This window comes from Oryctolagus cuniculus, chromosome 11 (assembly GCF_051225735.1).
Source record: "Oryctolagus cuniculus isolate XC-2025 breed Fujian yellow rabbit chromosome 11, ASM5122573v1, whole genome shotgun sequence".
Classification (NCBI taxonomy): domain Eukaryota; kingdom Metazoa; phylum Chordata; class Mammalia; order Lagomorpha; family Leporidae; genus Oryctolagus; species Oryctolagus cuniculus.
Window position 1 is genome coordinate 727,932 of NC_142877.1, and position 20,349 is coordinate 748,280.

A 20,349-nucleotide genomic window follows, 5' to 3' on the forward strand; every position below is an offset into this window, starting at 1 on the left:
GGCCCGCCCCGCGCTGGATTTTACGTCCGCGTCCACACGGCGCCGTGGGACAGCACTGCTCCCGTCGCAGCTTCTTTGGTTGGAGAAGGGCAAGGATAACAAATGTGTTTCAGAAGACTTGTTTATTTGAGAGGCAGAGTTAGAGAGAGAGAGAGAGAGAGAGAGAGAGAGGGCTTCCATCCGCTGGTTCACTCCCAACTGGCCGCAACCGGAACTGGACTGATGCACAGCCAGGAGCCGCCTCCGGGTCTCCCACGCGGGTGCAGGGCCCGAGGACCTGGCCCATCCTGCACTGCTGTCCCAGGCCACAGCAGAGAGCTGGATCGGAAGTGGAGCAGCCGGGACTCGAACCAGTGGCCATGTGGATGGGGGTCCAAGGCTGATATTTATTTGTAAACATTGAACTCCAGACCCGCGGGAGCCCGGGGGCGGTGTGGAGAGACCTCGCTGGCCTGGGCTCCCCCTTTCCCTGTTGCAGCGCGGAGTTCGGCTGCGTGGAGCTGGGGCACCGCGGGCCTTCTGGCTGCCGGCGATGCTGACTCCGGGTTAGGGATCACGAGCGCCTTCGGGGGTGGAAACCAATGGCCAGGGCTCCCCGATAAACGAGCGAACCCCGCCTCGTCGCCCTCACCGCTCCGTTAGTTTTTCTGTTTGTTTATTCTTCGCTTATTTGCTGTTGGAAAGAAACTTGTGTGTGTCTGATTTTTTCATTTTTCTGCACAGCCCTAAAATGCAGCAAAATTCTTGGCTCCCCACTTGTGGGCAGATACACAGGTCTTATTTTTCCTTTGGACAGGTCAGCTTTTACACTTTATTTTATTATTATTGTTTTTTTTATTTGACAGGTAGAGTTAGAGAGAGACAGAAAGGTCTTCCTTCCGTTGGTTCACCCCCCAATGGCTGCTGCGGCCGGTGCACTGCACTGATCGGAAGCCAGGAGCCAGGTACTCATCCTGGTCTCCATGGGGTGCAGGGCCCACGCACCTGGGCCATCCTCCACTGCACTCCCGGCCACAGCAGAGAGCTGGCCTGGAAGAGGGGCAGCCGGGACTAGAACCTGGCGCCTGTATGGGATGCCGGCGCCGCAGGCGGAGGATTAACCAAGTGAGCCCCGGCGCCGGGCCCAGCTTTTAAATGTTAGAAGCAGGTGGTTCGATTCTAGCACGGGAGGGTGGTTTATGGATGCTGGTTTGCTGAAATTCGGAACAGAACCGAGTTCCCTTTTGCGCGTCCTTGGACACGCCTGGGGGCGCCAGTCGTTCTGGCCGTGTCTCCCGACCGCCTTCCTGATGTCCCCGTTCTGTTCTTGAGCTGGGCAGGAACGGGGATTCCTTTACACCGAATTCCTGTTCTGAACAAGCCCTAGTTCTGGAAGGGCAGATAATCTCTCTGACTTGAGTATTTTAATGTGTGGGGGGAAATCTTCAGGGGCAGGCGTGGTGTAGCTGGCTAAGCCTCTGCCTGTGGCGCCGGCACCCGTATGGACGCCAGTTTGTGTCCTGGCCGCTCCACTTCCCTCCAAGTTGCTGTCCTGGGAAAAGCAGAAGATGGCCCAGGGGTTGTGTCTCTGCCACCCACGTGGGAGACCCAGACGAGGCTCCCAGCTCCTGGCTTCAGCCTGGGGAGTGAGCCAGCGGGTGGAAGGTCTCTCTGTCTCTGTGCATCTGGCTTTCAAATAAAATCTTTGTTTTAAATCTTCGGCTGTAGCCTTGCGTTGTCTCTGGCGGCCCCGGGCAGTGTGGTCACGGCGGGCACGGGGCGGCGTCCTGCCCACCCCCACTGTGTTGAGAACTTGCATTTTATTTCTAAGATTTATTTTGAAAGGCAGAGTTGGAGACACGGGGAGAACTTCCATTGGTTGATTCACTTCCCAAACGGCCTCAATGGCCAGGGCTGGGCCAGGCCACCCGGGTCTCCCACGCGGGCGCAGGGGCCCAAGCACTCGGGCCGCTCCTGCTGCTTTCCCAGGCCAGGGCAGGGAGCTGGATGGGAAGTCCACAGCCAGCACTGGAGCCGGCACTCACGGTGCCCCGACTCACCTCCTGGAAATGCCCGCGTGCTGGTGCAGCCCAGACCTGTGAGCCGGGACCGCTCCCCGTGGGCGTCTGGGAGGCAGCGCTGTCTCCTCGGCTGCGTCTGGTGTCTTGCTCTGAAGACAGTCGGTGAATAGGATTCTTACGCCCGGTACTGACTCAGTTTCCCTGCCGTTGGTTTTATTGCGTCTCCCTGGACTTGAAGGGAAAGCTTGCAGGCCCTCACAGGTGCGGGGCCAGGAGCCTGCTCCGTGGGAGCGCGTCCAGATAACGAGTGGGGCTTACTGCTGCAGAGGATGTAAGAATCCCGGGAGATGGGGGAGACCTGCCCCTCACCGTGTCCTGTGAGAGCGCTCTCCGCCTCGGTGGCGCGGCTGGCGCAGTGTGGTGGATGCATTGTGTGCCTTTGCCCCCTCTCCTCCCCGTTCCTCCACGTTGATTCTTTGGCCTAAAAGGAAACGGCCGTGACGCTGCCTGGCTGCTGTGAGCCTGTGGCCGCCCCGGGCCGCAGTGTTTCTCTCTTTGTCTCCTGGCCTTACCCGTCCGCCAGTTCCCCTCAGCCTACCACGCGGCCTCCGCACCGCTCCACGGGGAACGACCTTCAGCCGCGCTTGGGGAGTGGGCAGTTTCCAGGGAGCCTCCTGCCCTGGGGGTGCCCACGTGGCGCTGACCCTGCCGGTGGACACAGCAGGTCTGAGAAGGGGCAGCCAGCTCGTGCCGGGCCTCAGCCCTGGTGAGCTGACGGCTGGCCCCTGCCTGGCCCCGTGTCTCAGAGCAAAGGCTGCGCCCCTCCCCCGGGATGGGTGATTTTGCCATTGCTTGTCCGTTCCTTGTCTCTTTGTATTTACTTGAAAAGCAGAGTTGGGAGAGGCAGGGCTCTTCAGTCCACGGGCTCACTCTCCAGATGGCCACAGCAGCCAGGGCTGGGCCAGGCTGAAGACGAGCCAGGAGCGCCGTCGGGATCTCCCAGGCTGCTTTTCCAGGTGCATTAGCAGGGAGCTGGATGGGAAGTGGAGCAGCCGGGACTTGAACCGGTGGCTTACCCTGCTCGGCCACAGTGCCGGGAGCACAACCCGAGTGCCGGCACCCGGCCCTGGCACACCATGTGAGCAGCCCCGAGGATGGACAGCTTGGCCGTGAGACAGGTCCAGTAGTTCCTGTCCTTGGCCAAACAGCGAAAGGCCGTCCACCACCCTGGGCTGGGGCAGCCTGAGGTCAGATGATGCCGCCTCCGTTCCAGGCTCCTGCAGGCTCTGCTGCTGGCTGAAGACGGGCTGGGCCCCATCGCACCCCTCCCCGCGCCCCTTCCTCCTTGGTGGGGCTGGGTCCCCCAGGTGGGGGCAGGGCCCCCAGGCCTGGGCGATGGCTGGGCGGCGCCTTCCCCTCGCAGGGTTGGGGTGAAGTCACAATAAAGCGACCTTCCTGCTGGAGCGGCCCCAGTGTTTTCCTTTGGGGTCCGGGTCCGAGTCCTGGGGAGGGGGGCCGCGGGAGGCCGGGGTCTGACCCCGCCCCCGTCTCCCCAGCCACAGCCTGCTGTCAATCAGCCGTACTTTGCAGATCAGGGGCATTTAGGGGAGGAGTTTCTTCCCTAGATTTATTGTATTTGACAGGTAGAGGGAGTGGGACAGAGCTGTCTCCATCCGCTGGTTCCCTCCTCAAAAGGCCACACGGCCAGGGCTGGGCCAGGCTGGACCAGGCGCTCCATCCGGGTCTCCAGCATGGGCCCAGGCCCTTTGGGGGGACCTGGACCAGAAGTGGAGCAGCGACCACGTGGTCTTGGGGGCGTTCCCAGAGCCCGTGTTGTGCTGCAGGGGGCAGGCTGCTGACCCGTGCTGGTTCAGATCCCGGCTGCTCCACTTCCAATCCCGCTTCCTGCTGATTCGCCCGCAGTGACCGAGGGTGGAAGCTCGCTCGCTCTCTCCCCCTTTCTATTTAACTTAAATACATGCAGCGAATCTTAAAAGTGACTGGTTGGGGCCGGCGCCGCGGCTCACTAGGCTAATCCTCCGCCTTGCGGTGCCGGCACACCGGGTTCTAGTTCCGGTCGGGGCGCCGGGTTCTGTCCCGGTTGCCCCTCTTCCAGGCCAGCTTTCTGCTGTGGCCAGGGAGGGCAGTGGAGGATGGCCCAAGTGCTTGGGCCCTGCACCCCATGGGAGACCAGGAGAAGCACCTGGCTCCTGGCTTCGGATCAGCGCGGTGCGCCGGCCGCAGTGCGCCGGCCGCGGCGGCCATTGGAGGGTGAACCAACGGCAAAGGAAGACCTTTCTCCCTGTCTCTCTCTCTCACTGTCCACTCTGCCTGTCCAAAAAAAAAAAAAAAAAAAGTGGTTGGGAGGATGTACTCAGCTGTGGGTTCCGCCAGTGCCCGCTGAGGGCTGACAGCGAGCGCAGGGCAGGGTGGCGAGCGGTGGCTGTGGCAGGCGGGGTCCCGCCCCGGGCCTCGGCCCCTCTGCCGGTCCTTCGCAGCCGCGTGCCCGGCGATGCCCAGCCTGCAGTCACGGCTCCGCTTAGAGCCCTTAGCCCGGCGGCCACGGGGAGGCTGGGGGCTTCTGCACTGCCTGCTGCCCCGTATCTGAGGGCAGGACAGAAGCGTCCACTCCAGTGGGGCCCCCGCAGCCAGAACACGCAGGCTCTCCGCACGCCCCACCCCCGGCTTTGGCCGCGGTGCAGTCCGGACAGGGAGCGCGGCTAGTCTTCCTTGACGCCCCTGACGCCCACGCGGCGCGGGACGACGCGGCCCGCCTGCAGCTTTAACCCCCGGGCCCGGGGAGACAGCCCCGGAGGAAGCGAGTCCTCGCTAGGGCTGGTACCCTGCGGGGCCCGCACCGCGGGCGGGGCGGGGCCTGATTTCCGCCCGCCGCGCGGGGGCGCCGCTCTGGCCGCCGCGTCTCGGTGGCTGGCCTCCGCCCGCCGCGCGGGGGCGCCGCTCTGGCCGCCGCGTCTCGGTGGCCGGCTGCCTTCTCCGAGACGCTCGGAGGGCTTGGCCGGACCCTGGAGGCTTGCGGCTGCGGTGAGTGGCGACCCGGGCGCCGGGCTGAGGGAGGCAGCCGCCATGCGGGCTGCCGGGGACAGCAGGACGGGCCGCGTCGGGCCTGGAGCCGCGGGCCGCGCTGAGCCGCCCGCGGAGAAGATGGCGGCGCGGGGGCGGCGGGCCGGCCGGGGGCCGCGGGCCTCACGAACTGAGCCGTGTGAGCTGGGGGGCGGGCGGACAGAGGCCGGCCCGGTGCCCCTCCCTCCGGTGGGTCTCGCGGCCTCCGAGCAAGGCCGCGGCCTCCCTCGTGGTCCGACTCTGCCTGCCGACGGCGGGAGCGGCCCGGAGAGCCGCGCCTGGACCCCGCCCTGGCCCCTCCGCTCGGCGGAGGCTGGCGGGTCGACCCGGCCGGGGCCGCACGTTTGGCTGCCGAGACCCTGGGCGGAGAAGGCCGCGCCTGGACCCCGCCCTGGATCCGGGCGTTGCTCCTCCGGCCGGGGCCGGGGGTCCCCGGCGCAGACGCGGGCCGCGGGCGCAGTGTTGGCGCCAGGGCTGGCAGGGGCCGCGGGTCATTGTGTGCACGGCGGCCCCCGCCTTCCCGTGAGCACAGGGGCCCCTCGGAACTCGGGCTCCTGCCCCGCGCCGTGCTCGGTGCCTGTGGCTGCTTTGCTGTCTGAGGGTAGTGTGCCCTCGCTTCTCCTGGTCCCTCCGCTGACCCTGTTGGTTTTGCAGGTTGGGCCGCGTCGAGCGCGGCGGTTTGAGTCCTGGTGACGGCCAGTCCCGGCCCGGCCCCGGGCGGTGGGGAGGGGCGTCGGGTGGGCCTTTGATCTCGTTTTCTTGGCTTCGAGGTTTGTGGGTCCCGAGTCTCTGGGCTTGGGTCCGCGCTTAAGCGGTGCCAGGTGCTGTGCCTGCACCGGGGCAGCTGTGGCCCTGGAAGTCCGCTAAGGATGTGCTCCCTGTGTCGTCTCCTTTTCGCGTGTCGTAGTTTAGAATTTAGGAAGTTGGGTCCCTTCCGGTGTAGCTGGCGGCGCTCTCCCCACGGCCGGCGAGAGGGGCTGGCTCCATCGGCGGGTCTGAGTGCCGGGCGCTGGGCTGCGGCCGAGTCTGCTGCGCGCCGGGGGCTCTGGCTGGAACTAGGCGGGCCGCCGGGGGGGGGGGGGCTCCCCTCGTGCGGACTTGGAGCGGTTGGCCGCCGGCGGGGCTCCCCTCGTGTGGACTCGGGGAGCGAATGCTCGTTTTGGTGTCGGGTTTAGAGCCCCGGGTTTGCTCTCCGTGCTGCTGGACGTCCGAGTGGTGTAGACACCTCGATAGAGCAGCGTTTTCCCCAGAGTGAGGTTGTTGAAGAAAGCGCTTGCTGGGGGTGGGGGGGGTGGAACCGGGGGTGGGGGAAGCGCCTCTGAGGAGCCCAGAGCTGAGCTGGGTGAGCAGGGCTGGTGTGTCTGTCGCCTGTCACTCTGCTGCAGGCTCCTCCCACAGCAGTGACCGCAGGGACGCACTGCCGTCCGTGCTGATGGAAAAGGACTCCGCCTGCCGCTGGTGGCCCTCTCGCCCGAGTTAGCCCTCCCCCCTGGCGGGGCCGCGGGGTCGGAGTGAGCCTCTCCCCACGCCCACCCAGCTCCCCAGGCCCGCTGTCCTGCTGGTGGGGACTGGGCTGTGATGACCGGACTGTGGAGGTCGTCAAGGGAGCCGAGGTCCAGATGACAGGGAAGTGCAGCACAGGGTGGCCTTGTGCTGAGTCTGGCCGGGTAGACCCTGGCCAGGGACCCTGCGTTTTCCCTCCTTCCCACCTGTGCTGAGTGACGGGCGTTGCTGCTTTTGGCTGGACTCTGTCACACTCTTGCTTCCTGAGCAAACTGGACGAGGGCGGTTCCGGCTGGAATGCAGATATGAAAATTCTTCCCTTTGGATTTTCTGTGTCCTGAGGCTCGGGGGGAGGGGGGAGGAGCTGTGCCCTTCTCATCCCCCCAGCAGCCCTCTGGAGGTGGTGCCCTTACGGCTCCCCTGCAGCCTGGCGGGTGACCCCTGCCCTCTGCGGCCGCTCTGCTCCCCACCCGGGAGGCGTAGACATTACTCCTTAAACACCTTGTAGTAGTAAACCCGTGACACCGACGTGAACTCTGGCCTGCCTGAGCGGTCTGGTGGGAAAGGGGCCTGTTTCCTGCCTGGCGGCAGGTGCATTCACGTGGAGGCGCTGCTGTTGTAGAGAGCTCCGATGTCTGCTGGGGGGGGGGGCAGGGAGAGCGCTGGGGAGCTAGTGTGCTGGCGGCACCTGGGGCCACGCCGAGCCAGCACCCTGGGAAGGGGGTTCCTTCTGGGAGGTTGGAGGTGTCTGAACTGTGGTGACTCAGCGAAGTCTTTGCTGAGTCAGAGCTGGTGTCCCAGGCACACCGGCCCCTGAGATGCGAGGGCTGGGGGTGAGGAGCGCTCCCAGGTGCTGAAGGGGACAGCGCTTTAGCGCGTGACCAGCAGGTAGGGTGGCCGTGCAGAGCGGGCAACGCTCAGGATCAGGGTGGAGCCCCAGGACCCAGGGACCCGGGCCTTTGTTCTTGAGCACCCCACCTCTGATGGGCCACGGCTTCCTTGTTTTTTCCTTCCTTCCTTCTTTCTTTCTTTCTTTTTTTTTTTTTTTTAAGATTTATGTATATATTTAAGAGTGGGGGGGGGGGCGGATTGTCCATCCCCGGGTTCACTCCCCAGATGGCTGCAGTGGTCTGGAGCCGGAGCCTCCTCCAGGTCTCCCACGCGGGTGCAAGGCCCAAGGACTTGGACCATCTTGTACTGCTTCCCCAGGCCACAGCAGGGAGCTGGATGGGTAGAGGAGTGGCGGGACTCCCATGGTGTCTTAAGGAGGGTGCGGCTGTCACTGGAGGGTGACTCCCGCTCTTGTAGGAAGCTGTTGCCAACTCCTCACGCTGTTGGTGGGAAGGTGATGATGGTTCGGCCGTTACGGGGAGCACAGGTGTTCCTTAAGAGCTAAAAATGGAGCTGCCCTGTGATCCGGGAGTCCCACTCCTGGGTGCAGCACCGTTCACACAGCCAGGTCCACCGGGATGTGCGGGTGCAAGGGCCACAGCTGTCACGTGGGTGAGGCTGGAGCTGTCGGTTCAGTGGATTGAGCACACACGGAGACAGTGGCTGTGTGCCCTCAGGTGGGAAAGCTCACCGCAGGAGGCCGTGTGTCCCGGTTTGCCTTCATCCAGTCCACATGGCCACACCTGTGCCCTGACACAGGGGACTTTTAGGTGTCGGTTACAAAAACTCTTCAGGTGGGAGAGCATCCATCACCCTGGGATGTAGGATTTGGGCCAGCACGTCTGTAAACTGTGTTTTCCTACTTGCCGAGAGGCGAGATTAGGGGTGGTGTCTAATCATTCAAGAACAGGGGGCGCCTCTCCTTTTTCCTCCTCCTCTTCACCTGTTCAGTGAAGTCCTTGCGAGCTTTGGGGAGGTGGCTTCCGGCCCGCGTCGCCCTCAGAGGTCACTGGTCCTGCCCCGGGCGAGGAGGGTTGCTGTTTGTGCACTTACCTTAGGTGGTTCAAGCACAGACGTTTCTCGGGAGAAACTTGGTGGGCTTGCTCCCAGGTGTCCATGGTGATGCTGCTGGCTCCTGAGGACGGAAGTGTGGTCCCGCAGTGCGGGCAGGGGTCGAGCACTGGGCACCTCGGCCCCCTGTGCGCCCAGCCCAGCATTTGCTGCTGCAGACCTGCGCGGTTCTGTTGGAAGGAGGCGGAGTTGGCTCTGGAAATCGTCCCTCCTTGGGGTGTCACGTGGAACTTCCAAGCATATTCCTAGGAGCGACTGTCAGTGAAGACTGCGTTACAAGCGTCTTGTATTGGCTCACTCTTTTTCTTTAATTTCTTGCAGTCTAAGACAGCTTTTTTAAACACTATGCTTTCACGCTTGTCTTTCCCCGCACGAGTGGTGTTAGCACGTCTGGAGTAACAAGGCCGCGGCGGCTAGACTGCGTCTGTGGCCTCTGCCCTCGCTGTGGTGAGGGAAGTCGAGAAAGCGGTCCAGGTGTGCTGGGTTCTGATGGCTTGTGGGGTGGGGACGTGGGGCCAGGTCGGTGGTAGCCTGCTCTGATGCGGCAGCACCACCGCACGTGTCCGGTGTGCTTCTCCACGGCTTTCTTGGGTGCAGACAGCTGCAGGAAACTGCCTCTTGTTGAGACTCGGGGGACACCGTGCATGGCGCAGTGGTCAGGCCACCGCTTGCAACACCACTGTCCGGTATCAGTGCTGGCTGCAGGCTCAGCCCCGCTTCCAGTCCAGCTCCACTGAGAGTCCCTGGGCCCCTGCGCCACGTGGGAGACCTGGGCGGAGCTCATACTGGCCCAGACCTGGTTGTTGTGGCCATTTAGAGAGCGAACCAGTGCCTTGTTTCTCTCTCTTGCTCTTTCAAATAGAAAAAATGGAGTACTTGTCTTTCAGACAGTGGAGGGGGTAGGTTCACTGCAGATGCAGAGGGGAAATCCGGCCGTCTTGTGTTAAGCCAGAGATCTGCAGAATTATAAGGCAGTCTCCGGTTTTTGTAGATTAATTTATTTGAAAGGCAGAGAGAGACAGGTTTTCCTTCACTAGTTCACTCCCCAAATGGCCACAATGGCCGGAGCTGTGCCGATCTGAAGCCAGGAGCTTCTCTCGGGTCTCCCATTGGGTGCAGGGGCCCAAGCACTTGGGCCATCTTCTGCTGCTCTCCCAGGCCATAGCGGAGAGCTGGGACTCAAACTGGTGCCCATACGGGGTGCCGGCACTGCAGGTGGCAGCTTTATCTGCTACGCCACAGCACTGGCCCAGTCAGCCCCACTCTTAACACAATGTTTGTTACTGGTTTTAGAACTGACATTACTTTTATTTAAAAAAAGTATTAGTGTGTAATGGGTTTTTGTATTTTAAATTTAAATTTTTGGAAATATCAGTATATGTTCCTCATAAACTAAAGCTCTTTGGAGTCCTCAACTTTTATTTTTAATTCCTTCATTTGAGAGACAAGAGTGAGGAGGGGAAGGAGGGTCCCGTCTACTGGTCTGCTCCCCAAAGGCCACAAAGACCAGGGCAGTGGAGAGCCGGGGACCCAGTCCAGGTCCATACGTGGGTGACAGGAACACGTCTGCCTGCAGCCCCCAACTTGAGACAGGACACAGGCGTTCAGTGAAGGGGCGCCCCCGGTGGGCCCCAGGGTCTGCATCCTGTGACCTCACAGGCCCCAGGGTCAGAGCTGTCCAGGATGGGGGTGGTAATCACAAGTTGTCCGTACTTGAGTCAGCAGGAGCGGTTTTCAGCTGAGCAGAAACTGTGCTCAGAGGCAGAGCGAAGTCAAGTCAGGTCCCTACAGTGCTGCTGGCCTGGTTCCCGGTCCCTACAGTGCTGCTGGCCTGGTTCCCCGTCCCTACAGGGCTGCTGGTGTGGTTCCCGGTCCCTACACGCCCGCTGGCGTGGTTCCCGGTCCCTATACCGCTGCTGGTGTGGATCCCGGTCCCTACATGGCTGCTGGTGTGGTTGCCGGTCCCTACACGGCTGCTGGCCTGGTTCCCGGTCCCTACAGGGCTGCTGGTGTGGTTCCCGGTCCCTACACGCCCGCTGGCGTGGTTCCCGGTCCCTACACGGCTGCTGGTGTGGTTCCCGGTCCCTCCACGGCTGCTGGTGTGGTTGCCGGTCCCTACACGGCTGCTGGCCTGGTTCCCGGTCCCTACACGGCTGCTGGTGTGGTTGCCGGTCCCTACACGCCCGCTGGCCTGGTTCCCGGTCCCTACATGCCCGCTGGCCTGGTTCCCCGTCCCTACAGGGCTGCTGGTGTGGTTCCCGGTCCCTACAGTGCTGCTGGCCTGGTTCCCCGTCCCTACAGGGCTGCTGGTGTGGTTCCCGGTCCCTACACGGCTGCTGGCCTGGTTCCCGGTCCCTATACCACTGCTGGCATGGTTCCCGGTCCCTATACCGCTGCCGGTGTGGTTCTCTAGACGCTGTCTCTCTCCATTTGCGTGATTGCAGTTTTGGTGACATTTCTGTGACATATGGAATTAATGTGTAAAATTAGAAATTTTACGTAATTTGTTTTACTTTTGCCTTATGTGTACTTTATTTTTCTTTTACTTTTGTCTTGATATCTGTGGTTATTTACAAGATAACTAGAATTTTATAGTTTTGTGTTGAGAAAATTATGAAGACAATTTTGCAGATACGTAGCTATCCTGAAAGTCCTTTTTCTCATCATAACAGAAATGATTACATTTGACAGTTTCAGTTGTTCCAGAACTCAGATGCAGAGTCCCTTAGTTTTCAGATTCACATATGAATCGCAGTTTTAAAAGGGGCACCTTTATTTCCGAGAACGCCTTCATCTGGTTGCTTTCATCTGCAAGCGCTCAGTGTGGTGTCGAGAGCACAGGTTTAGCTGTGTGAGAGAGAGGCCTGCATCCCATTTCCCAGCGCCGGCTGCTCTGTCCTTCTGATCCGGCCTCCTGTTGCCCCGCAGGCGCAGCAGGCGACGGCCCAGGTACTTAGGCTCCTGCCATTCGTGTGGGAGCCCAGACACAGCGCCTGGCTCCTGGCCCTGGCACAGCCCAGCCCAGGCTGTTGCTGGGGGAGTGAACCAGCGGGTGGGATGCAAGAGAGTGAGCTTTAAAACTTTATTTGAAAAGTAGAGTTAGAAGGGGAGCGAGCGAGCGAGAGAGAGAGAGAGGGGTCCTCCATGCACTGGTTTGACCATCACTTCCTCCCCACATGACTGCAGCCCTGACCAGAGCCAGGAGCTGCGTCGGGACGCCCGCCTGGGAGCTGGGGCCAAGCGCTTGGGCCGTGCTGTGTTAGCGGGGAGCTGGATTGGAGTGGAGCAGTCAGGACTCAAACCTGCGGCCCCGTGGGATGCTGGCGTTGCAGGTGGCGGTTAAGCCCACCGCACCACAATACCAGTCCCTGAAACCGTCTTTGAAAAAACACTCGGGCCAGTGCTGTGGCGTACTAGGTCAGACCTCCTGGCGGCTCCACTTCTCATCCAGCTCCCTGATAAGGATCCTCGCTAGGGAAGGCACCAGAGGATGCCCCCAAGTGCTTGGGCCCCTGCACCCGCCTGGGAGACCTGGGAGAAGCTCCTGGCTTTGGATCAGCCCAGCTCCGGCCGTTTGTGGCCATTTAGGGAGCAGGCCAGCAGATGGAAGACCTCTCTGTTTCTAATGCTGCCTCTCAAATAAATAAAGTCTTTTAAAAAATGTTCAGTGTTGTGAAATACAAAGTTTATATTCAGCCTCTTCTGAATAATTTGAGCCCTTGAAGCAGTCATTCAGACATCGGCGTCGTTTGGCTGATCAGTGAACTCTGAAGTCTAAATGGTTGCTGTCCCTTTAAAGTGAGCCGCGTCAGAATGTGGGATTGTCCTGCCGTCACCTGGGAGACCACAGTTAGAGGGGAGGCAGTTGGAGAAGAGCAGGCAGGGTCCGAGGCAGGCTCTGGCCTGCAGAGGGTCACAGCTATCAGGCCTGCGGACCTGGCGGGCGCACAGGCCCGGCGTGTGCGGGTGGCTGTGTGGAGCACGCTCACAGACCCCACGCCACGCTCGCGTGAGGTAATGATGGGGGTCGCTCCTCCTTGTTTTTTTCTTGGTTTTTAATTAAAGTGATGACATAGTTGCAGTATAGAGAATTTTTAAGAATTACGTTCGTGTATAACTTTATTGAGCTTTTTCGTTTTCTGACTGATTTCCCTGCTCAGTGTTGGGTTTTACATCTCAAAAGTAGGCCTGGCCCCTGCTGTCCTGGGACGCCGTCCCTCGTCCCTCGTGGGGACTGGAGGCCAGGCTGCACTCTTGTGACCCTGGCGTTTTCGCCGTCACCCCGCCGTGCAGAGGAGGAGGTGGGGCTCGTCCATCAGCCCTGTCGTGGGCTCTTGTGGTCACTGAAGAGCTATGAAACGTTTTTCATTTTCTTGTAGGAGCAGTTGTTGGAAATACGAATCCTGTTCCTTGTGCACAGGCTGGAGGCCTGGCCCTCTCTAAGAGACTCGCCGAGGTTTTGCTGCATTCGGGACTTCTGGGAAAAGTGTCCAGGCGCTCAGCGTTGGGCAGGTAAAGTATTGCTGGTCTTACATGGTGGGATAAAGTTGTGTTTTCTGTGTCTGAAGTGACATCATTTGCACTGGGCACATGTGGCATTCGTGTTTATCTGAAGCGTTCTCAAGGTCAGTCGGAGGTGTTCAGGTGAGTGCAGGCGTCTGAGAGCCAGTGCCCGCGACTGCGCTGCCCCGGGGAGAACTGAGACACCCCCCCCCCCCCCCCCATGCACGCTCCACTTGGCCGAGACTGAGACATCTTCAGTAGAAATTTAAAGTTGCTTGAAAATCAGGACTTGATCCTCTTCGAGACAGCTACAGCTGTCAAATTGCCACAGAAAGCTTCCTGGAAGTGAAATTTGTATTGGGAACGAGCAGTTGTGATCAAGGTGATGAATGAGCCCTCTGCCGTGTGTCTGGGTCTCACATGCAGACCCACAGCCCCCTCCCCCACAACCCCATCTGCTCCCACCCTGGCGGTGCTGCTCAGGGGCCTCTGGGTGCTCTGGGCAGCTGCGGGTGTCCTGAGAGTGGGGGTCAGACGCACAGCGTGGCCAAGGCCGTGGTCAGGAAGAAGCGGAAGCTGCAGGTCGTTCTAAGTTCGTGTGTTTTCTGCTTTTAGGGTTCATTGTGTGCCTTGTCCTAGCATGGAACGCGGCGTGAAGCCGGGGTCACCCTCAGCAGTTACATGGGATTAAAGCCTGCACAGCTGGGAAAACTCTGAAGGTATATACTGCCTTTCTCAGCTCTTGTGGTTTTAAGCAAGAGTGCATGTTTTTGCAAACTCCTCTAGCAGTCTGAGGAAGAATGGGGGAAAGCTGTGCACGTGGAGACTGTGGGCTCGGGGGGTCGCCCCTGCCTGGCTCAGCCTGCAGCAGGGCTGTGCGGAGGGTCCCGGCTGGCTCCAGGGCACAGTGGGCCTGCCTCTCCACGCAGGCTTCAGCAGGCTGGGCAGCAGTGCTCCAGGGGCCAGGGTGGATGTGGCTAGGTCGGTTACAGGCAGGGCCAGCCTGACCCGGTGCTGGGGACCTGCGTGGCCTCAGGACTACCACATCGAGTGCCTTGCGTGATTGGTGCTGCCGCTCGCTGCCTGTCGGCCTTGTCCTCTCAGCAGCACATACAGTTTTGCTGGCTTTGCTTTTTCTGCTAATGCTGGCGACAGAGCCAGGACAGAGCCGGAACGGCCGTCCTTGTGAGTTGCCTACAGTCACCTCCCCGCCACACTTCCTTGTCAGAGCTCTCAGGCTCGGCTGATGTGTGGAGCGGGGCTTCCTGTTAGCTGTGCACTTGATGGTAGGCGGTGCTGGCCGTGTGACCTTTGAACTTGTGTGCTGGTCGTGACCCGATTACATTTCATCATTAGGTATGGATGATTCGGGAGACCCGAGCAGTGAGGAGGCCCCCAAGGCCATCAAGCCCACAAGTAAGGAGTTCAGGAAGACGTGGGGCTTCCGGAGAACCACGATTGCCAAGCGTGAGGGCGCAGGCGACGCCGAGGTGGACGCTGCAGAGCCGGCCCCGCAGCCGCAGCCGCAGCCGCAGCATGGCCTGTCCTTGCGGCGCAGTGGCCGGCAGCCGAAGCGCACGGAGCGGGTGGAAGAATTCCTCACCACGGTGCGGCGCCGGGGCAGGCGGAGCGCCCCGGCCTCCCTGGAGGACGGCACGGAGCCAGCGTCCTGCCCCGTCACCGACGCCGAGACCGCCTCGGAAGGGAGCGTGGAGAGCGCCTCCGAGAGCAAGGGTGGCTCTGTGCCTGGGGCCGGGCCGGCGAAGGAGCGACTCGCGTCTCCTGAGAAAGCCAAAGCAGGTGACGAGGAGGACGACACCTCCGACAGCGACAGTGACGGCCTCACCCTGAAGGAGCTTCAGAACCGCCTGCGGAGGAAGCGGGAGCGGGAGCCGGCCGAGAGGCCCGCGCAAGGGGCCCCCAGTCGCCTGAGGAAGAAGCGGCGGGAGGAGGACCCCGCAGAGCCCCTGCACGCGCAGGCCGGCGCTGCTGCTGAGCAGGTGCTGCCCAGTGCCCAGGAGCCCGAGGCTGGCCGAGGGGCCGTGTCCCAGGTGGCGGACGAGGGCGCCGAGAGTGAGGCCGAGGGATGCGCGGCACAGGGAGTCGAGGAAGAGCCCAGGAACACGGGGAGACCTAAGCCTGAGTGCGAAATCTACGACCCCAGCACCCTGTACTGCATCTGCCGCCAGCCCCACAACAGCAGGTGGGTTGGGGAGTGGTCAGCTGCCCCGGCCTGCAGAGAAAAATGGCGCTAGAGGACGTTGCCTGTGTTTGGGTTTTACAGGAAGAGTCCTTGTCAGGACTGCGTGGAGGCACGCTGTCCACTCTGGGCCTGGACCTGGTCAGCCCTGTTGGCTCTAGACAGCCCTTGGGGTGTACAGATTGCCTGGAGCCTCTGCAGGGTCCGGGGCTGGGTGGTGGTGGGGCGTGGCCCGGCTCCAGGGTAGGACGGGTGTGGGTGCTGTCGGGAGATGCACATGGAGACGTGGGGTCAGGACAAGAAGCAGATTTTAGTGGGGTGTTGGGATCCAGAGGAGGTCAGGTGGGATGATGGTGGTCCTGCTCCCTCCTGTGGATGTGACGGTGGGCCTGCTCTCTCCTGTTCTGTGCATTTCTGATTTTGCCCTGTTAGAATGCTAAGCCGAGTCTTGACTGTGGCACTACAGTGGCTGTCCCCCTCACCTCCCGGTGTCGTGGTTTCAGGTTCATGATCTGCTGTGACCGATGTGAGGAATGGTTTCACGGTGACTGTGTGGGCATTTCTGAAAATCGGGGGAGGCTTTTGGAGCGGAATGGGGAAGACTACATCTGCCCAAACTGCACAATCCTGCAAGTGCAGGCCGAGCCCGACGCGGAAGCCGCCGACCAGCAGGACGCGGGAGTGACCCCCGGCAGCGCGGATGGCACAGCCCTGATGAGCATGGGAACCGTGGAGCAGCGGGCCAGCGAGGACCAGGGCATCAAGGGGCGGATCGAGAAGGCCGCGCACCCGAGTGGCAAGAAGAAGCTGAAGATATTCCAGCCGGTGAGTGGGGGGCTGCCCTGGTGAGCCGCGAGGGACTGCCTCGTGGTTCAGACTTGCTGCTGACAGCACAGCAGTGCAGACCTGGAAGCGGCTGTCACACCGTCCAGCCGTGCCGGTGCGCGAGCCTCACCTGAGTATCGTTGGTGTTGCCGGGCACTTGGTGTCGCGTTGCCGCGGTAAACGTGCACCCCGTGTCCCCTTCCAGCACCTGGAGCGGCTGCCACTCACACCAGGAGCCCAGGGCCGGCGGCACTGGCGTCAGCGTGGCCCTCCTGGTGCTGGTGATGGCGTTTCTTTGCTGGCCGCTGTTTACCCAAGTCTCCCGCTGGGGTGGACACCTGCTTTGGGCCGTGGGCCTTTGTCACGTGTCCCACGTGTGCTGCAGTCCAGTTCCATGGTGGGGGGATGGGACGGTTGTGGCTCCGCAGGTCTGCGCCGTGGCCGGCCTGCCATGTGGCCTGTGCAGTGTGCAGGTGGGCACGCTGCAGAGGTGGGCGTGTGGCCTTGCTGCCGTGGCCACGGCTGTCGTTGAGAATCAGCAAAAACAAGAAGTATCAGCAGGGACGTGAGCTGCGGGGAAGGCCCTTAGTTCCAGTCTTCACTCTCCATGTTGTTGACAGAAGCCCAACTTTTACTCTAAGTACAACTTTTGAGTCTTTGGGGGAAGAATAAGTATCTTGACTATTTAATTCGAGAAATGGCAGTTGGAGAACACGTTACTGTGTATCTGTTCTTTTCCATCAAAGCGTTCTCTCCGGGCTGTGAGCGGAGGCAGCCGGGCGGGCTGTCACGGTGCTTCCCAGCCTGCAGGCCAGGACGTGTGCTCTCAGGAGGTAGAAGTGTCCGGAAGCGTTGTCCAGCATTTAGTCTGTGGCATACACATACTAAAAGTTGTTGGTTGTCTGAGCGTCAGGTTTAATTGGGTGTCCCCCCTTCACAGGCCAGCTTAACTGCAAGGCCGGCGTGGGGTCCCCTCTGGAGAAGAGGCCCAGTGCCTCTGGCCAGCGATTTCTGCTGGCAGAGTCGGGGCCTGGATGGCACCTGTAGAATCCCACGAGTCTCCCTAGAGCAGAGCCCAAGGCTCGATGCTTGGGGTGGGGTAGAATTGGAAGCAGTGTCCTCGGCACCTGGTGACTCACAGACGCTGACGGCCAGGGTGGCCGTGTGCGTCGCTCCAAGTGCCCGCTTCCTTCCCAGGTGGCGGAGGCTCCTGGGGCCGCCAGGTGCATCGGCCCTGGGTGCTGCAGCACGGCGCAGCCGGACTCCGTCTACTGCAGCAGTGGCTGCATCCTGAGGCACGCCGCCGCCACCATGGAGCTGCTGCGCTCAGGCCCCAAGGAGAAGGCGAAGCTGAAGGCAGCAAAGCTCCGTCCGCCCACCTGGAGCGTGCAGGTGAGTCGGCCCGGGGGCGGGGCAGCCGCGCAGACGGCGCTGGTCTTTCCAGGAGCTGCCCTGGGTCGGGGCGGGGCCCTGGGCTGCCGTGCGTCTCTGGGGCACCACTGGGAAGCAGCCAGGGGGGTTAGAAATCAGACTGTGCCAGCCCTGCCGCGATCACGTGTGTGACACACGTGACTCGTGCTGCTTGGAGAAGGTGGCTGGCTTCCTTTCAGGCTGTTGTTTAGCCTTTAGACGGCTGGATTTCAAGGCTGATATTTTTAGTGCCGGGATTGCAGAAGCCGTGGGTGCGGCACACTCAGGACGGTGGTGCTGGGGCGCTCGAGCTCCAGACTGAGCTGAGGAGACGGCACCCTCACGTGCACCCTGCTGCTGGGGGCTGGGGGCTGAGGGCTGTGCCGGTGCACGGGCTCAGGGTGCGTGAGGGGCCTTCAGCTGACCCCAAGAAGCAGTAGTGACACCTTAATGACCGGGGTTTTACTGGTTATCCAGGCAGGCATAAAAATCTCTTCTGTACACAAGAGACCAGCTCCAGAAAAGAAAGAAAACCCAACAAAGAAGGTGGTGCTGGCCCCTCCTAGGGGCGAAGCTGTGGGGAAGGAGGCGCCGAGCGAAAGCACGCCGTCCTGGGCGAGCGACCACAATTACAACGCAGTAAAGCCGGAGAAGAGTGCTGCGCTCTCGTCGGCACTGTTGTGTAAATGTATGTATGACCTGGGGCTGGCCTCCCGGGCCCTCCCGCTCACTCCGGAAGGCGCTTCCTGGCCTCTCCGGGACTGGGAGCTGCGCTGGTGTCCTGACGCTGGCCCTGAACACGGGCAGCGCTGTCAGAGCTGGAAGCATGTGCCGGTGTGCAGGATGCCCTTTGACCCCGTGTGTGTCCCTGGTGTGCGGGACGTCTGTCAGTCTTTCCTCAGCTCGCAGCCTCGTGCTGAGTGTCCCTGTTAGCGTCTCTAGTCCGTCCGCATTGCCAGGCTCTGGTAAGTATCCCTGTGCCGCACAGCGAAGTCGGAACAGACGCACCCTGGCCAGCGCTCGAAGCTCATCGTGTGAAGTGTGGTTCTTCCACGTTGCCCACCGTCATCACTGCTGTGGGGCCCTGCACTTTAGTGTTCTGACGCTCAGTGAGGCGGTGGCCCTCAAGAGTGACACTGGTTTTTAACTGGATACAGATTTTCTCTCCCCCCATTCACGTACCACACACCCACCTAACACACGCACGCGCAAAGGCTGCTGCAGAGCCGCGGTGAGTGACAGCAGAGCGCCCGTCCCGAGGGCCAGAGGGTCGTGGCTGGGGAGGGGTAACTTCGTGGCTCCTTGGGAATGTTTAGACTTGAAGTGCCCTGCCCCACTGCCGGATCAGTGAGGTGGACGTCAGCAGAGCTTTGGATGCCACGCCCACCGTGGCTCTGGTCTTCCCAGATCGTCAGATGCATAGGCACCGCTTGCAGCAGCAGGACTGTTGCCCGCTCAGTTCCTGGGTGTGCTCTCGTTCCTTGTGCCTTTTACAGGAGCACCAGAGGTGGAGTAGCCCTGAGCCCCGCGATCAGACAGGGCTGTGTCGTCTGACGAGCCCTGTGGGTGGTGCACTGTGCTCAGGCCCCTGAGCCCGAGAGCTAAGTGCACGGCCTCCACGAATTGTGTTACAGTGATTTTGTTTTTCTTTTTTCTTTTTTTTTTTTAAATTATTTATTTGAAAGGCAGAGTTGCAGAGAGAGGAGACACAGGTCTTCCATCCACTGGTTCACGCCCCAGATGGCCGCAATGGCCGGAGCTGAGCAGATCTGAAGCCAGGAGCTTCCTCCAGGTCTCCATGTGGGTGCAGGGCCCAAGCACTGGGCCGTCTGCTGCTTTCCCAGGCACAGCAGGGGGCTGGACTGGAAGAGGGGCAGCCGGCACAAGAGCCGGTGCCCATGTGGGGTGCTGGGCCCGCAGGCGGAGGCTCGGGCCATCGTGCCAGGGCACCGGCCCCTGCAGTGACTCCTGAACACCTTCAGTTGTTGCAGCTGAGAATTCCAGGCAGCACGTGGCTATCTGCAGTGACACCCGTGTCCACGGCGTGACCTTTGTCACAGCTCTCAAGGGTGTGTCAGTAGGCCTGGCCTCTGTTGCTTACAGACACAGCAGTGAAGGGAGAGCACCCAGGCCCGCAACCCAGTGCAGCAAAGGGCCATCTAGTGCAGTGCAGTTGATTCCTGGCTGCCAGCCAGAACGGGGGAGTTTCAGGAGGCTCTGCCCACTGGGGGGAGGGGATGGGGTGGGGGTGGGGCACTAGGTCTGAACCGTGGTTTCCTGTCTCCTCCTGGGGGCTGGGTCCTGTGCATTCCTGCTCTGATGTCTCCCAGCCCCCCCCTTTCCTACTGTGAGCTCTCAGTGGAGCTGCTGTGCTGCGTGGCAGGAGGTCGGGACTGACGGGTGCCTGCGGGACCTTCCCAGTGCACCCACCTCTCGGCTGAACTGACGGCGCAGCACGCACGTGGAAACAGTTGCTTCTGATCTGTTACCCCAGAAACGCCATCTCCCCATGAGCTGATGGCAGGAGAGCAGGGTCTTTAGTGACTGAGCCCGACTTTAGCCGTGGGGAGCAGAGCGGGGCTGCACCCCTCCCTCTTCCATCTCTTCTCCCTGGGGCAGGACACACTATGGGCACTCACACACAGTCCACTGGGGCGCTGCGTCTGGGAGGACCTGTGTCCTGCCTCCCTGGCAGGCGCTGCTTGGGGTGAGAGCCCGCCTGAGGCCAGCGGGGGCTATGCTGCTGGCCCCTTGTGAGTCGGCTGACACTCGGCTCACCGTGCACGAGGAGCCCACGTGGCACAGCTCAGCGCCACCGCTGCTGCAGAGGCGCACTGGGCAGCCCTGTCCTCCCCGTGGGCAGCT

The 20,349-nt window shown here is 61.5% G+C and overlaps 1 protein-coding gene across 6 annotated transcripts in view; it reads left to right on the top strand.

Annotated features, from left to right (window-relative positions):
- Positions 1 to 20,349, top strand: part of DIDO1 (death inducer-obliterator 1) — a 42,723-nt gene that overhangs the window by 1,158 nt on the left and 21,216 nt on the right. For 4 of the 6 annotated variants that reach the window (XM_008253335.5, XM_089306923.1, XM_089306922.1 and 1 more), the window contains exons 1-7: positions 4,915 to 5,042; positions 12,926 to 13,058; positions 13,665 to 13,768; positions 14,406 to 15,252; positions 15,753 to 16,074; positions 17,272 to 17,466; positions 17,962 to 18,172. In XM_008253335.5, the coding sequence (XP_008251557.5) occupies positions 14,408 to 15,252; positions 15,753 to 16,074; positions 17,272 to 17,466; positions 17,962 to 18,172 (1,573 nt within the window). In that variant the 5' untranslated portion in view covers positions 4,915 to 5,042; positions 12,926 to 13,058; positions 13,665 to 13,768; positions 14,406 to 14,407. Of the gene's footprint in view, positions 1 to 4,914; positions 5,043 to 12,925; positions 13,059 to 13,664; positions 13,769 to 14,405; positions 15,253 to 15,752; positions 16,075 to 17,271; positions 17,467 to 17,961; positions 18,173 to 20,349 lie in introns of those variants that run through there. The other 2 variants (XM_051829425.3, XM_051829427.3) reach the window with 1 other exon arrangement.